General features: G+C 45.2%; 1 protein-coding gene and 1 long non-coding RNA gene across 2 annotated transcripts in view; both read left to right on the top strand.

The window, feature by feature from the left end:
* Positions 1 to 2,233: 2,233 nt before the first annotated feature.
* LOC130297090 (uncharacterized) overlaps positions 2,234 to 16,785 on the top strand; it is a 60,911-nt gene continuing 46,359 nt past the window's right edge. The window contains exon 1 of the long non-coding RNA XR_008849392.1: positions 2,234 to 2,308. This is a non-coding gene — a long non-coding RNA (uncharacterized LOC130297090). The remainder of the gene's footprint in view (positions 2,309 to 16,785) is intronic.
* On the top strand, positions 8,766 to 10,410 carry HEXIM1 (HEXIM P-TEFb complex subunit 1). Its single transcript, XM_056549331.1, has one exon. It carries the CDS (start codon positions 9,297 to 9,299, stop codon positions 10,140 to 10,142), a length of 846 nt encoding a protein of 281 aa, XP_056405306.1. The 5' UTR covers positions 8,766 to 9,296; the 3' UTR covers positions 10,143 to 10,410.

The following is a 16,785-nucleotide window of genomic DNA, read 5'->3' on the forward strand; positions in this document are numbered from 1 at the left end:
CTATATAGTAGATGGACAGATGTAGCAGAGCGGAGTGTGTTATTTGAAAAAACTCATAATGATCTCCTGTAATTTTCCATAATTATTTAGGACTTCAGTTCTATTACTCGGTAAATTCACACCTGGCAGAAATGCAATGATGTAATCCACAGCAGATGATAGTACTGTGCATGTGAAAGAGATTTAGCTGTAAATTTTGGGATGGAAATCTGCAATTAGAGATAAGCGAACTTACAGTAAATTTGATTCGTCACGAACTTCTCGGCTCGGCAGTTGATGACTTATCCTGCATAAAATTAGTTCAGCTTTCAGGTGCTCCGGTGGGCTGGAAAAGGTGGATACAGTTCTAGGAGACTCCTTCCTAGGACTGTATCCACCTTTTCCAGCCCACCGGAGCACCTGAAGGCTGAACTAATTTACGCAGGATAAGGCTGGGTTCACACTACGTTTTCTCCCATACGGGAGCGCATACGGCAGGGGGGAGCTAAAAGCTCGCGCTCCCGTATGTGACCGTATGCGCTCCCGTATGTCATTCATTTCAATGAGCCGACCGGAGTGAAACGCCGTATGCGCTTTTACAACCGGACCTAAAACTGTGGTCAACCACGGTTTGAGGTCCGGTTGTAAAAGCGCATACGGCGCAAAAATGAGCCGACCGGACCGAACGTTTCACTCCGGTCGGCTCATTGAAATGAATGACATACGGGAGCGCATACGGTGACATACGGGAGCGCGAGCTTTTAGCTCCCCCCTGCCGTATGCGCTCCCGTATGGGAGAAAACGTAGTGTGAACCCAGCCTAAGACATCAACTGCTGAGCCGAGAAGTTCGTGACGAATCGAATTTACTTTAAGTTCGCTCATCTCTATCTGCAATGAAAAAATCCGCATGGGGGAGATTTACCAAAACCTGTGCAGAGGAAAAGTTGTCCAGTTGCCCATAGCAACCAATCAGATCGCTTCTTTCATTTTGCACAGGCCCTTTTAAAAATGAAAGAAGCGATCTGATTGGTTGCTATGGGCAACTGGACAACTTTTCCTCCTCACAGGTTTTGATAAATCTCCCCTGGCCAAAGTCTTTCTTGTTAAAAAAAAGATCTTCAGAGATGCACCTTTACAAAAGACATTTTGATTGTTCCAATGATTTTTTTTATGGTCCCGTGTGAAGGGCTTTTTAAAATCTTTTTATTTTAGCGTTTAAGGTTTCATTCACACGCACCAGAACTGCTATGGATTTGAAGCGGTGGATCTGTGGATTTACAAGACAATTGTTATGTGTTTTTGATTGGCATGTTAATAATAAAGTGGTTGATTTGTAAAAAGAGAAACCCGCAATGAATCCGGTGTGTGTGGGAATGTTCCCCAAAACTGCACGGAAAAAAATGCCTCTAAATCTCAAGTACAGTGATCCCTCAACTTACAATGGCCTCAACATACAATAGTTTCAACATACAATGGTCTTTTCTGGACCATTGTAACTTGAAACCAGACTCAACATACAATACTACAGACAGTCCAGATCTGTGAAACGTGTGAATGGTCGGTTCTTCCAGCCAATCAGAATGGGCAATTTACTGGTAAGACACCTGTATTACTAAAGTGCATGCACTGACTGGTGTCTGGTAGCGCCCCCTACAGTACAGGGAGGTATTACATGTTCTGTACTCTTTACCTGTACCAGGGTTACCTGCAACTTTGGACACCAGGTGAGGGCGACTCCATGTTACTTTTTTAGGACATTGCCTGTTCTGTACAGGATCCTGAAGAAGCTCCTGTCCTCTACATAGACCAGTGTTTCCCAAGCAGGGTGCCTCCAGCCGTTTCAAAACTACAACCCCCAGCATACCCGGACAGCCAAAGGCTGTCCGGGCATGCTGGGAGTTGTAGTTTTGCAACAGCTGAAGGCACCCTGCTTGGGAAACACTGACATAGACAATGATTTACAGCTCCCAGCAGATCTTTCTTACTTTTATATGTAAGGATTTGCTTTATCTATATTAATCTGCTTATTTTTCTTAAATTTTCACTTTTTCCTATTTTTGGATGACATTTTGGGGCTTCAGAACCAATTACTAGGTTTCCATAGAGTTCTGGTCTCAACATGCAATGGTTTCAACATACAATGGTCGTCCCAGAACCAATTAATATTGTAACTTGAGGGACCACTGTACTTTAGAATGTATTTTGTGTTTTTTCCACGGCACGTTTGATTTTATGTTTTCTTCTGGTATTTTTAGGCACACAGAGGGGAATTTATCATGACCAGCATTTCATACAGTTCCTGAGGAAACATGAGCTGAAATTACAGAAGTATGATCAGTCAGTATATTGCTTTTGGCTACTTTTTTGGTTTTTATTCTTTTTTTTTTTTGTTTTTTTTTGCAGCTGTTTTTTTTAATACTTTTAGCAAAAGCAGATGATTACATTTGTTACATAAATGGCTCATACATGAAGCGAGCACCACTCCTGTGCTCGCTTCATATACAGAACATAAATGTATGTCATGGTGCATTGAGTACATTTATGTCCTATGGGGGAGATTTATCAAAACCTGTCCAGAGGAAAAGTTGCCCTGTTGCCCATAGCAACCAATCAGATCACTTCTTTCATATTTAAAAAGGCCTCTGCAAAATAGAAGTGATCTGATTGGTTGCTATGGGCAACTGGGTAACTTTTCCTCTGGACAGGTTTTGATAAATCTCCCCCTATGTTGTTACAGGGGGCCAAATTGCTGCATGGGGCCAGATGTTAGCTGTAAGTCAATAGGGATTTATGAAATGCCAAAAGTCACTTGGAATTTTTTCACTTTTTTTGGGGCAGTTTTATTGAAACTAAGTTGTTCTGATTTTTTTTTTTTTGGACAAAATCTTAGCATTTCTCTACCATAGGGCTGCATGCACACCATGTTTTTACAATACAGTTCCCGTATCAGGTTTTTGATGAAAAACGGATTCTTCAAAGCCTGACTAAACTGTATCAAAACGTGTGAACAAATTTCAACCCATATACAGTTAAAAACCATATACGGTTTGAAAAATTATGTCCGGTTGCATCAGTTTTTTAAAGAAAAAAAATGTATACGTTTTTAACTTCTCACTCCATTTTGAATAAAGTTTCACTTGTTTGTTTGAATTTCCAAGAAAAAAAAAATGTGCAAATTCAAAAACCGGATGGAAGCATACGCACATACGGTTCTGTACAATTCCCATTGACTCCCATGTTAAAAAAAAAAACGTACATGGTTTAGTACGGTTTTTCACCCAGACCAAGAAACGTGGTATACTACAGTTTTGGGTAAGGGAAAAAAAAAACGACAAAACTGTATGATAAGCAAAATGGACTAAACCGGATGATGCGTTTGACATACGGTTTACAATGTTGAGTCAATGCATACGGTTTTCTATACTTTTCCCTACGGTTTTTAACTTGAAACCGTATACGGGAACTGTATAGCAAAAACGTGGTGTGCGTGCACTAGGGATCGACCGATTATCAGTATGGCCGATATTATCGGCCGATAATCACGATTTTGGGCATTATCAGTATCGTCAATTACCTTGCCGATAATGCCCCGCACCGCCCCCACCGTACCGAGACCGCACCGCAACCGCCCCTCCCCCCCGACCCACTGCACCGCGTCGCACCCCCCACCGTAGTGCTGGGCGGTATACCGGTATGGATTTCTGCCCATACCGCTATAACGGTCGGGCCCCTCCCCCACCCTCCGAGTCAATAAAAAAATTAAACTTACCCGTAATGGGGGTGGTCCGAGCCATCCATCGTTCCTGTAGTGTCCGGGGGCGTTCCGGGTGAACCGGTCCGGGCTGTCCTTCTTCTCCGGCGGTCATCTTCTCCACTCCAGGCAGGCTCTGGCCTAGTAGCTGCATAGACGCCGCTACGCCGTGACGTTAGGTGCGTCGCTGCGCACGGGCGTCACTGCGCAGCGGCGTCTATGCAGCGTACTAGGCCGGAGCCTGCCCGGAGTGGAGAAGATGACCGCCGGAGAAGGACAGCCCGGACCGGTTCACCCTTCACCTGGAACGCCCCCGGACACTACAGGAAGGATGGATGGCCCGGACCACCCTGACAGGCAGGGGGAGAGAAGCGGGTGGTGGTGGCGGCGGTGGTCTATGGCACCGCAAAAGCCACTGCAGTGCATTGATTTAAAGCGCCCGCTTTAAATCAATGATCTGCAGCGGTGTCGAGGGGGGATAAATAGCCGATAACTTATACCGGAATATCAGTATAAGTTATCGGCTATCGGCCCTAACCTCCACCGATTATCGGTATTGGCCCTAAAAAAAAACCATATCGGTCGATCCCTAGCGTGTACCCTAATAAAACGCCATGTGGGTTTTGCATTGGGGTTTGAATCACATGACTGAAGAGTTGCAGATAGATCAAGGTCATATTGGGGAATCTGCTATGACTCCTGTTATAGGTCCTGTATATGTCTTCACTTATATGGCTCTGTATCTGTCTCCCTTTGCACTAAATATTTTTTCAGTGTTGGGGGAGGGGGACTTTGAGCAAACTTGTCGTGGCTTGTCTCTAGTATCCCCGTGACTTTGGTACTGTGCACTGTCCATACACATAGGCTGACATTTATCATTGTCTAGACTGTTTTTTTATGTCTAGAAAAGGCACAAAAAAAAGTGCAAGCGGGGTTTATTTGCACCTTTTTTGCGCCTTTTGGTTTAGACATTTCTGCTGATTTTGAGTTACAATCCACTGATATTTTTGGCAATGCACATGATATGGAAGGGTTTTATGAACTGCGCCTTTTTATGAAAATATATATATTATTATACTATATAACTACACCAGCCCAGACTTAGCTTAGCTTTTTTCGTGTATATGAAGAGAGACATTTCAGAAAATGTGACCTGCACAAAATGTATCAAATGCTCTGTGACCATATAATAAATTTGGCGCTCCTACACATTACAGCACACAAAAAGGTGTAGATAAATGCTTCACTTACACCTACAATGATAAATGCCCCCCATGGAATAACACTAACAATTGGGGCCTGTTCACATTACAGATTTTCCGCTCAGAGATATTCTGAGCAGAGTTTCACTTATTTCACTCGAAATTAACAGTGAAAATCAGTGTAGAGAAAAAAAAATAATTCCGTAGAACAAATGGAAGGCTGTGGCTGCAATTCTGGGCAGAATTTCCTAAATGTGAATAGGCCCTCACACTCATCATACAGGACGTTACATACAGTATATCACTGTTCATCAACCTTTTCAAGTGATAGGAAGTTTCCCCAGGAAAGCAATTGGTTAATGTTAAAAAAAATAAATAAATAAATAAAAAAAAAATATATATATATTTGAGAGATTTATCAAAACCTGTGCAGGGGAAAATGTGACCAGTTGGAAGCAATCTGATTGGTTGCTATGGGCAACTGGTCAACATTTCCTCTGCACAGGTTTAAAATAAAAAAACACCCTCTGCATGTGCACTTAGGGACTATGAAATACAGTCAAGAGCTAAGCATGCTTCATAGCCGGTGAGTGTAGGCTGCTGTCAGCAGCTGGCACTTGCCATTAATGACAGACATTAGCAGTCAAACTGATATCCATCATTTAACTGTTCAAATGCAGCAATTAATATGTAAAAAGGCATTTAAATGTCAAAATGGCAGGTGCTGGTGGGTTTAGAGGTCTGATCAGCACCTTCACAGTTGGATTTCGTAGGGCCAACCAGTTAACGTGGAGGGCAGAGGCCTTCTGAAGCCCTCCGTGCAGGCCATATTGACACATCTGCCTGAGGGTCTATTCACACGGCAGAATTTCCGCTTGCGGTATTCAGCCTCAAATGAAAGCCCAATAGACTTCAATGGGATTCCGCACTCCAATTCACACTTCTGAATTTCTGGATTCGGAATTTCCGCACAAGCCAGAAACCACCAAAGGAAGCAGAATTGGTGCGGAAATTCTGCTGTGTCAATAGAGATCAAGTGATCAATGCTATGCAATAGCATAACATTGATCAGCATAAACAATCTAGTCCCCTATGGAGACTTAAAAAGTGTAAATAGAAAAAAAAAATGTAATCACCCCCCTTTATCCCAAATAAAGAAAAGGAAACACAAAAAAAAAACATAACATATTTTGCATTATTGAATGTGGAATTGTCCGAATTATTAAGATACAGTGGTCCCTCAACATACGATGGTAATCCGTTCCAAATGAACCATCGTTTGTTGAAACCATCGTATGTTGAGGGATCCGTGCAATGTAAAGTATAGGACAGTGGTCTACAACCTGCGGACCTCCAGATGTTGCAAAACTACAACAACCAGCATGCCCGGACAGCCAACGGCTGTCCGGGCATGCTGGGAGTTGTAGTTTTGCAACATCTGGAGGTCCAGATATTGAAGACCACTGGTATTGGAGGTTATACTCACGTGTCCCCGCCGCTCCGGACCATCACCTCTCGTCACCGCTGCCCTGGATGTTGCCTTCCATCGCTGTCGCTGCGTCCCCGCTCTCCGTCGCCGACATCACGTCACTACGCACGCCGCTCCTATTGGATGACGGGACGGCGTGCGCAGCGACATGATGATGACGATGGAGAGCGCCGACAATGCAGGGGATCCCGAAGAGGACGCGCCGGAGCCCCGAGGACAGGTAAGTGATCGTCAGCGGACCACACGGGGCACCGTAAATGGCTATCCGGCGACAGCTGAAGCAGTCTGCCCCGCGGGATAGCCGTTTATGCGATGGCCCCGACATACAAAAGCATTGTATGTTGAAATGATCGTATGTCGGGGCCATCGTAGGTCGGGGGTCACTGTATAATGTTTATGATCCTGCATGGTGGATGATGTAAATGAAAAAATACCAGAACTGCTGATTTTTGTCACATCCTACAAAAAAAAAAAGTGATCAAAAAGTCCCATTTAAAATAAAATGGTATTGATCATGGGGCAACAAAAATGACCCTTATGTAGTTATGGGACTCAGAACAGGGCGATTAAATAAATATATATATATACATTTTATTTTTTTAAATATTAAAATAAAATAAAACCTATAAATTGAGTATCGTTGTAATAAAGACGGCATGCCATTTTAACTGTGAAGTGCATTGCGTAAAAATCAAAACCCTAAAAAAAAAAAAAATTAGCAAAAAGCACTGGGGTCCTAACCCGGTGATCACGGGAGGCCCCAGCGCTGAGACCCCTTGCAGTCAGCTGCTTATCCCCTATACTGTGGATAGGGGATAAGGTAATTTCCACCGAAGTACTCCTTTTAAAGGAGAACTATCCTGCACAAAAATGTATCTCCTATCCAGAGGACCCTGGTTCTCCCTGGGAATGAAGCATCATGTCGACCTCCGCACGAAGTGGCGGCAGACACCCCCCTCCATGTATCTTTATGGGAGAGACTGATAGCCAAACACTTTCTTTTACTTTCCCATAGTGATACATGGAATGGGTCGTGTTGGCCGCAGTGCAGGAGAGGGGGTTCCCCTGCAATCTAAATCTTATCACCTATCGTTTGCATAGGGGATACATTTTTGCGCACGATAATTCTCCTTTTAATGTAAAACGAGTGATGTCATCACAAAGTAAAATGTTTCTACATGAAACAAGTCCTTCTATGGCCCTGTGGATGGGTAATTGAAAGGTGTATGGCTTCTAGAAGGTAACCAATGGAAATTAGCCGCATCATTAAAGGGTTAAAGCAGTGTTTCCCAACCGGGGTTCCTCCAGCTGTTGCAAAACTACAACTCCCAGCATGCCCGGACAGCCTTTGGCTGTCCGGGCATGCTGGGAGTTGTAGTTTTGCAACAGCTGGAGGAACCCCAGTTGGGCTACATTGGGTTAAAGTGACAGGCACACTTTATTAAAATTAACCAATTGTGTCCATCATGTGATGGATCCAGCAAGACTTCTTGTTTTTCTCTTTCTGTGATGACACAAAAAGTTAATACAAACACAGGTGTGAAGAGCGCCCTAGGAGGAATGTAATGCTATTTAATGGATTGTTTCTAGATCAATGTTGGGCTGTGTCTGTGGTGCACATGTAGTTTATTTTTAATATATGTGCCATGTTGGTATCACCTCGAACAAACATGACACGACTGATATTATTTACGGACCATGTGCAGGCCAAAACACACACTTCCTGTTGGGCGGCCTGTACAGTCATTTCCGCTTTAAGACGGAACTTCATACGGCGTATGTTTACACGGACGTCTATCAAGGAAGATCCACTTATTCATTGTGATTGATCGTATCCCTCCGCCCGAACTCGTTTGCAGCATAAAACCTTTACGCAAGACAATTCCAAGATCTCCTCAGTGATTTCTTAGTCACCGTCTTAATTTCTGTAGTAAACAGTCACGGTAGCCATCACACGGGAGGTTAAATCTAAGCGTTTTTCTAAGGAACTATTTTGCCTCGAGCTGTTCGGTACGCGTTATGTGGATAGGGGACGCTAATTGTATACCTTTCAATTAACTTGCAGGCTTTCCACATATCATTGCGTTTTGTTGTAGTTTTTACAGCGTTAAAACCGCACATCGCTTCGGCACTACTGACACAAAAAAAAGCAATTATAAAAAGCATACGGTACAAAAATATCAGATCACACCCACTCAGTACACCAAGTGGAACGACCCACTGGCGCTGATTGGTTTAAAATCCTTGACGGACAGGAACCTAAACCAATAGGAGTATTGTTATGGCTTAGCAACAGCCCGTAGATCTCTTAGCCAATCACATCAGGGAACAGGAAGCTGTGGCTCTGGCGGCGTTAATTGGTTATCGAGTGAGTGACATCAGAGGTCTTGTGGGAGTGGTAGTCAAATAAACGCTGACCCCTCATCAGCGACTAACCAAGCTGGACTACAATTCCCAGTATGCAACAGCGAGCTATGGTGGGCGCATGCGCTTCACAAAGGGGGCCGGGTTCTCTATATAAGCCAGCGTCCCAGGCTGGGAAGTAGCAGTTGGAGGTTGGTTGGCGAGTGTGCAAGTGAAGGTGAAGAAGGCGACAAGGTTGGAGGAGGCGGGGGCTGGAGTTCTTCTCTCCACTCTTCCTCTGTGAGCGTGTGTGATAGCAGAAGCCGCCAGTGGGTGGCAGTGCACAACCACTGCATTCCAGTGCAGCCTGTGAAGTGAGGAGAACACAGTGCAGCTTGGAGGAGAGCGTCTATCAAGGCACAGCTGCTGTCATGCGAGGTGAATGCCGCCTCCAGGCAGCCCGATCCCTATGAAGTGAGCAGCACAGGAGTGCACGCAGCCTATCACTACCACTGCAGTTTTGGGGGTGCCATGGCTGAAGTGGGAGTTCAGGAGTCAAGTCTGCCCTGCAAAAGTTTGGCAGGTGGGGGATCCCTGCTGGGCAGCCAAGAAGATAGTGGGTGGCAACCAGAGGAGGAGTGCCAGAGGAGGCAGCCTTCTACCCCGACCTGCCCAGAGAAGAGCGACGAGGGGGACTGTGACAAGGCAGGGCAGCTGAGCCGGGGCAAGGAGGAGGAGGAGTGGAAGGAGCTGGGCAAGAAGAGGCATCGCAGGCGACCCTCCAAGAAGAAGAGGCGCTGGAAGCCGTACAACAAGCTCACCTGGGAGGAGAAGAAGCGGCTGGAGGAGCGGGAGTCCCAGAGGGCGTCCAGGATACGGGCTGAAATGTTCGCCAAGGGGCAACCGGTGGCCCCCTACAACACCACACAGTTCCTGATGGAGGACCACGACCAGGAGGAGCCGGACTTGTGCCCCCCTCAAGCACGCAGAGGGCCGGTCTCCCTGCCCTCTCTCCTCCATGCCAACTCATTCCCCAAAGGGGACAGCACAGAGGAGGACGCGGAGGAGGAAGAGGATGGCACCGGCAGCGACAGCGACGACGCCGGCTTCTTACAGAAAGACTTTTCAGAGACCTACGAGAAGTACCACACGGAGAGCCTGCAGGACATGAGCAAGCAGGAGCTGGTGCGGGAGTACCTGGAGCTGGAGAAGTGCCTGAGCCGCATGGAGGACGAGAACAACCGCCTGCGGCTCCGGGAGATCAGCCAGGCCGCCAGCCAGGATGGTCGCATCCGAGAGCTCGAGATGGAGCTGGAGAAACTGAAGGAAGAGAACCGCAGACTGCTGCGGGAGAGGGGACAAGTGCTGGCTGACTGATCCCATCTACCTGCCTGCACTCTCTTATTACTGACTGTTTCCATGTGAGAGCCCTAAAGACTATGGCATCCCGACACCTGCCCGGACTGTGTGATCCTGGACATGACTGACTAGACTGTCTTGTCTTCTTCCTTATATACTCTGCTCTAAAAATTTTTTTTTTTTTTGCCTTCTTCCTAATTAACTTTTTTTTCTCTTTTCTTTTTAGTCTGATATATATATATATATATTTGTTTTTTTTTAAATAAATGTTTAAATCGACAGGAAGTTGTTTATGTTAAGTTATTTTTATTTCGCTTTGTTTATTAGTGCCCAAGTATAGATTTAATAGCAGTGGTCTTCAACCTGCATACCTCCAGATGTTGCAAAACTACAACTCCCAGCATGCCCGGACAGCCAACGGCTGTCCGGGCATGCTGGGAGTTGTAGTTTTGCAACATCTGGAGGTCTGCAGGTTGAAGACCACTGCTTTATAGCAATGGGAGTGAGCTACTGGTAAGTCACCTAATCTGTATCTGTATAGGTGTCTAGAAAGGGTTAATGGCGAAATATTGCCAGGCCCAGGGGTAAGTGTGTGTGTGTGTGTGTGTCTGTCTGTCTGTCTGTCCCCAAAACTTCTAGCTGCCCAGCCTTTATGGGAATTGTAATTGTGCAACAGCTGGAGAACCTCAGTGGGAAACATGGCTTAAAATGTAAATTTTCATCGCATTTCTGTGTTCATATTTTTTGGTATTTTCATATTTCTCATTATATTTTATTATTGTAAAGGGATTTTCCACATTTGTAGAGTACAATATTAAAGGCTGGAAACTGCATAAAATAGGAAAAAACTTTTACTCACCCTTCAGATCTAGTGTTCCCTGTGGCTGCAGCGTCACATGATGTGATGCCGGGGTAAGGTCTAATTTGGGAATGAGTAAAATCCGTGGTTTTGTATGTTTTTACATGTGCAGATTTGCTCCAGATGTTTTACCTCCCTTTTCTCTACAACAGAGAAGTCAAAATCCACACGTTTATATACACTCTTATGCTAGTTTCAGCCTATATGTTTTCCAACCAGGGTGCCCCCAGCAGTTGCAAGACTACAACTCCCACCATGAACGGTCATGCTCGGAGTAGTCGTTTTGCAACAGCTGGCGCCACTATAGTTGGGAAACGCTGCTATGCACAAATTTTGTTAAAATGGGATTTTAATGGGAATTCGGCAGCAGCAGAGTCCTGTTGATTTTAATGGGATTGCGCTGTGCACATAGCAGAATTTTCGCGCCAGTAACATCTGGTGCAGAAATTCAAATTCCGGTGTCTGCAGAAAGAATAGACCTGTCCGTTCTTTCTGCAGACTCTGCACAGAATGCATTGCTGTCTGTAAGACTGCGCATTCCTGAGCTGTCCTGGCGCCCGCAGTCTGCTGATTTTCCGTGCGGACATTCTGGTGTGTAAACATAGACTAAAAGTGTGATCGCAGGCTGCGAATCTGCTATAGATCAGATGCAGAAAATGTACATTTTCTACACAAAACAAATCAATGGGGGAGATTTATCAAAATCTGTCCATAGGAAATGTTGCCCATAGCAACCAATCAGCTCACTTTCATTTTTAACAAAGCCTCTGCAAAAATAAAAGCAATCTGGTTGCTATGGGCAACTTTTCCTTTGCACAGGTTTTGATAAATCTACCCCCAATGTGTTTTTTAACTCTGTTGCAGAAAATCCTCAGCAGATCTTCACTGTGTGAATGTACCCTAAGGGTATGTTTGCACGCACAAAATAATCTGCTTGCAGAATTTCCACTGGAAAATGTGGGGGAGAATTCATCTAAACCTGTGTAGAGGAAGAGTGGTGCATCTGCACCACTATTCCTCTACACAGGTTTAGATGAATTCTCCCCCACATTTTCCAGTGGAAATTCAGCAAGCAGATTATTTTGCGGCCCACTGACAGTGGAATTGCAGAAAATCTGCATGCCAATATTCTGTTTGCAGAATGCCATAGCGGCGAATCTCCTAATGCACCCTAGGGATTTGTTCACATGGGTAAATTTAGTAGGGTTTCCCTCAGCGTGTTTGAGCCACAGCAGATTTTTTTTTGTAGCGGAAAATCAACATCTGATTATGTTAACTTCAATTCCTCTGCAACTCCAACTTGCAGTTGCAAACTCTTCTAAATCCTCCCAGGTGAACACCACTAAAGATACGCTTGCACGTGCTTGTTTTGCTGCAGATATTCCTATCCAATGAAGTCAATGGGTAGGAAAATCTACAGTGTGTAATACACACGTTAACATTCCTTTAGACCGGGTTTATATGGCAGAATTTTTGCATTGAATTCTGCATGAATTTATAGCAGAAAATCTGTGTGAATGGGACCACAGAATACCATTGAAGAGAATTGGTTATAAACTTAAGCAGAATTCAGTGCAGAAATTCTGCGGTGTGCAATGTGGCCTTGGGGTCAGTTTACATGTTCTTATTTGCTGCAGCACATTTTGCTACCCGTTGAAGTCAATAGGTAGAGAAATCTGCTGAAGCAAAAATGTGTAAATAGACCCTATGGGTTCGGTCACACGGGCAGGTCTGAACTGTGGGACCCCCCCCCTGCGATCTCTGTGGCATGACACCAGCTCTCTCACTGAGGAGTGCATCACGTCTGCTGGTAGACACCATGCCCTCCATTCATTTCTATGGGAGAGCCGATTATTTCCGAGTGTGTCTTTTCGGCGCTCCCATAGGAATGAATGGAGCGCAGGCCGCCTGCAGCATGTTCTCCTCGCTGGGTCCCGGTGATCGCAGGGGGTCCTATCGCTCGGACCCCCGCGATCAGCTACTCATCCCCTATCCTGTGGATGGAGGAGAAGGTGTTTTGTCTGCAGATTTCTCCTTTTGATCTGGGAAACTTAAAAAGGTACTCCACACCCCTAGACATCTTATCCCCTATCCAAAGGATAGGGGATTAGATGTCAGATCGCTGGGGTCCCGTTGCTGGGGACCCTCGGGATCTCGGCTGCAGCAGCCACCTGTACGGCTTCCACCTCACGCCGGAGGCTTCGGAGCCCAACCACAATGGCGGACGAGCGTGACATCACGACTCCACCCTGTGTGACGCCCCGCCCCCTGAATGCAAGTCTGAGAGGTTCGGCACGCCCCCTCCCATAGACTTGCATTGAGGGGGCGTGACATCACACAGGGCAGAGTTGTGATGTCACACTCGTCCGCCATTGTGGTCGGGCTCGAAGCCTCCAGCGTTGCTGGTGTGAGGTGGAAGTCTTACAGGTGGCTGCTGCAGCCGAGATCCCGGGGGTCCCCGGTGATCTGTCATCTTATCCCCTATCCTTTGGATAGAGGATAAGATGTCTAGGGGTGCGGAGTACCCTTTAAATTGCCTCAGTTTTGCAGTATGGTTATCGGCAATTTGTAGTTAAAAAGACATGTGGGATATGGATTACTTTAAAGTGCTGCGGTTTTGTGATACATTTGTGGCCTGGCATCTTGTACAGATATTGCAGCAGATTTATAAAACCAGTCTATGGGTGCTGTCTAATGCAGTGTTTCCCAACCAGTGGGCCTCCAGCTGTTGTTACACTACACCTCCCCTCATGCCTGGACAGCCATTGTTTCTGTGGGGTGGTGTGGCCCAGGGGCTTGGTCGGGCAGCAGTGGGGCTGCCTGGATACTGGATCGTTCCCCCTGTGGGCATGGTGTCTCGGAGTCAGTGGTTCGCCGCCCAGCGCTGCGCCAGTGTTAGAGACCCACTCTGAATAGGTGGCCTTGACGTGGCGAGTGGGCTTGTACTTTTTGATCAAATGAATAACAACCTGTTAGTTTTTTAAAATTATGCTAAGAAGCAAGTAGATCAAAATACAAATGGTGGATGTGCGGCTGTGTTTCTCTTTGTGTTGTCACACAGGGTGTAACCACCATCTTAGAAGAATGATCTTCGTATTATATATACAGGGTAGGACATTTATATGGATAAAATGGGAATGGTTTGTGATATTAACTTCCTGTTTGTGGCACATTAGTATATGTGAGAGGGGAAACTTTTCAAGATGGGTGGTGACCATGGTGGCCATTTTGAATACAACTTTTGTTTTTTTTTTCAACAGGAAGAGGGTCATGTGACACAAAACTTATTGGGAATTGCACAAGAAAAACAATGATGTGCTTGGTTTTTCAATGTGGTGTTCAATGTGCTGCCCATTGTGTTGGATTGTCCATGCAACCCTCTTCTCCCACTCTTCACACACTGATAGCAACACCGCAGGAGAAATGCTAGCACAGGCTTCCAGTATCCGTATACACTGCTATATACTACTATATACACCGCAGGAGAAATGCTAGCACAGGCTTCCAGTATCCGTATACACTGCTATATACTACTATATACACCGCAGGAGAAATGCTAGCACAGGCTTCCAGTATCCGTATACACTGCTATATACTACTATATACACCGCAGGAGAAATGCTAGCACAGGCTTCCAGTAGTTTCAGGTGCTGCAGAATGGGCAAAACAAAAATTGGAACAGGACCCTCAGTTTATGCAGAAGATTTTGTTCAGTGATGAGGAAACTTTTATGTGAATGGTGAAGTTAACAAACAAAACCACCGCTATTGGTCTGACACTAACCCACATTGGATAGATCCCTCCAAGACTGTTGGAACACAAAAATTGATGGTATGGTGTGGTATATGGGGTACAAAGATAGTGGGGCCATTCTTCATCAATGGAAACCTCAAGGCCACTGGATATGCGAAATTGCTACATGATGATGTGTTTCCCTCTTTATGCACTGAAGCTGGCACGTTCCCTGAGTTTTTCCAGCAAGATGGTGACCACCACATTATGGGTGTCAGGTTCGAACATTCCTAGATGAACAGTTTTCTGGAAAGTGGATTGGTCGTCGTGGGCCAGTTGAATGGCCCCCAAGGTCTCCCGATCTGACCCCCTTAGACTTTTATCTTTGGGGTCATCTGAAGGCAATTGTCTATGCTGTGAAGATACGAGATGTGCAGCACCTGAAACTACGGATACTGGAAGCCTAGCACAATATTTGTAGAATGAAACAAAAGCTATATAAATTGGGTATTGCTGTCATTGTACTGACCCATAAAATAAGTTTTTACCGTGAAGTGCCCTGTGTAAAAACAAATTTATAAAATTACATTTTTTTTCTTCAAAAATGTCATCACAAAATTATTTTTATTTTTTTTTCTCTTTCGCAATATTTTTTTGATAGTATGTTGGCAAGTGGAATGGGGAGAAAAAAAACCTCCAGGGACCCTTATAATTCACAGTTCAGTCAGCATGAAAGTGATGACAGATTGTTAAAATTTATTTGGGAATGCTGGAGTTCCCCTTTAAATTCTAACCTCTCAAAAACGCCCAACTCATAACTGGTTAAACCAGTGGGAGGTAAGTGCGCCCACTCTACATATGCCAGGTTGCAGTAGGAGGGTGGCTACTTCTCTGTTGCTTGCCAGTACTAAATAAAATACTTGAGTGAGGGAATCCCTGCCGAATGCTGAGAAGTTAGAGGGTAGTGGGGATTCCCTGACACACTGTGCTGCTTGTCGCCGCCTTTGGGGCGATAGGCAATGTGTATGTGTGTGTGTGTATATATATATATGTATGTGTATATATAATATACACATTTTTTTTATAATTTTTTTAAATGGTTAAAACCTCTTTTTTAACCAGCAAATCATTGAGATGTAATATGGATGACATGGAGTTGCAGACCTGAGATTTGGGAGTTTATTAGGAATAACTCATGAGATCTCATAGATTTCTGGTGGCCACATACAGATTATAGTCTGCAGCTCTGGGTGTATGACAGGATGCAATTAAAGATTAGGACAAAATGATGTGAATTGAAGCTTAAAGGGGTACTCCGCCCCTATACATCTTATCCCCTATCCTAAGTATAGGGGATAAGATGTCTGATCGCGGGAGTCCCGCCGCTGGGGACACAATTGCAAAATGACAACTCCCAGCATGCCCGGACAGCCATCGGCTGTCCGGGCATGCCGGGAGTTGTAGTTTTGAAACATCTGGAGGTCCGCAGGTTGAAGACCACTGGTTTAGAACATTGAGTGCAGCACTGGAGGCTTGGGATGTCACGGCCACGCCCCCTCCCATAGACTTGCATTGAGGGGGCGTGGCGTCAGATCTGTTGTGGCTCAAGAACCCCTTCTGTAACATCTTTTTTCTAATAGTTTCCAGATACTATGGGGAGATTTATCAAAACCTGTCCAGAGGAAAAGTTGCCCATGGCAAAATCTGGTTGCTATGGGCAACTGGGCAACTTTTCCTCTGGACAGGTTTTGATAAATCTCCCCCATATTTTTCTATACAAAGTCTAATGCATTCCTCCTTTTGGGAGAGTGTGCATGTGTTCTCACTATAGAGAGGGAAGTAAACCACATCCCGATTTCTGTAGCGGACCCTTGAGAACAAAAGGTTTGGTGGGGAGATTTATCAAACCCTGTGCAGAGGAAGAGTGGTGCAGTTGCCCATAGCAACCAATCAGATTGCTTCTTTCATTTTCCACAGGCCTCTAAAGAGGCCTGTGGAAAATGAAAGAAGCAATCTGATTGGTTGCTATGGGCAACTGCACCACTCTTCCTCTGCACAGGATTTGATAAA

The sequence above is a fragment of the Hyla sarda genome, chromosome 12 (genome assembly GCF_029499605.1).
Source record: "Hyla sarda isolate aHylSar1 chromosome 12, aHylSar1.hap1, whole genome shotgun sequence".
In the NCBI taxonomy this organism is placed as follows: domain Eukaryota; kingdom Metazoa; phylum Chordata; class Amphibia; order Anura; family Hylidae; genus Hyla; species Hyla sarda.

What these genes read in the sequence shown, in the direction of transcription:
- HEXIM1 (XM_056549331.1), top strand. Translation starts at nt 9,297, where the DNA reads ATGGCTGAAGTGGGAGTTCAGGAGTCAAGTCTGCCCTGCAAAAGTTTG.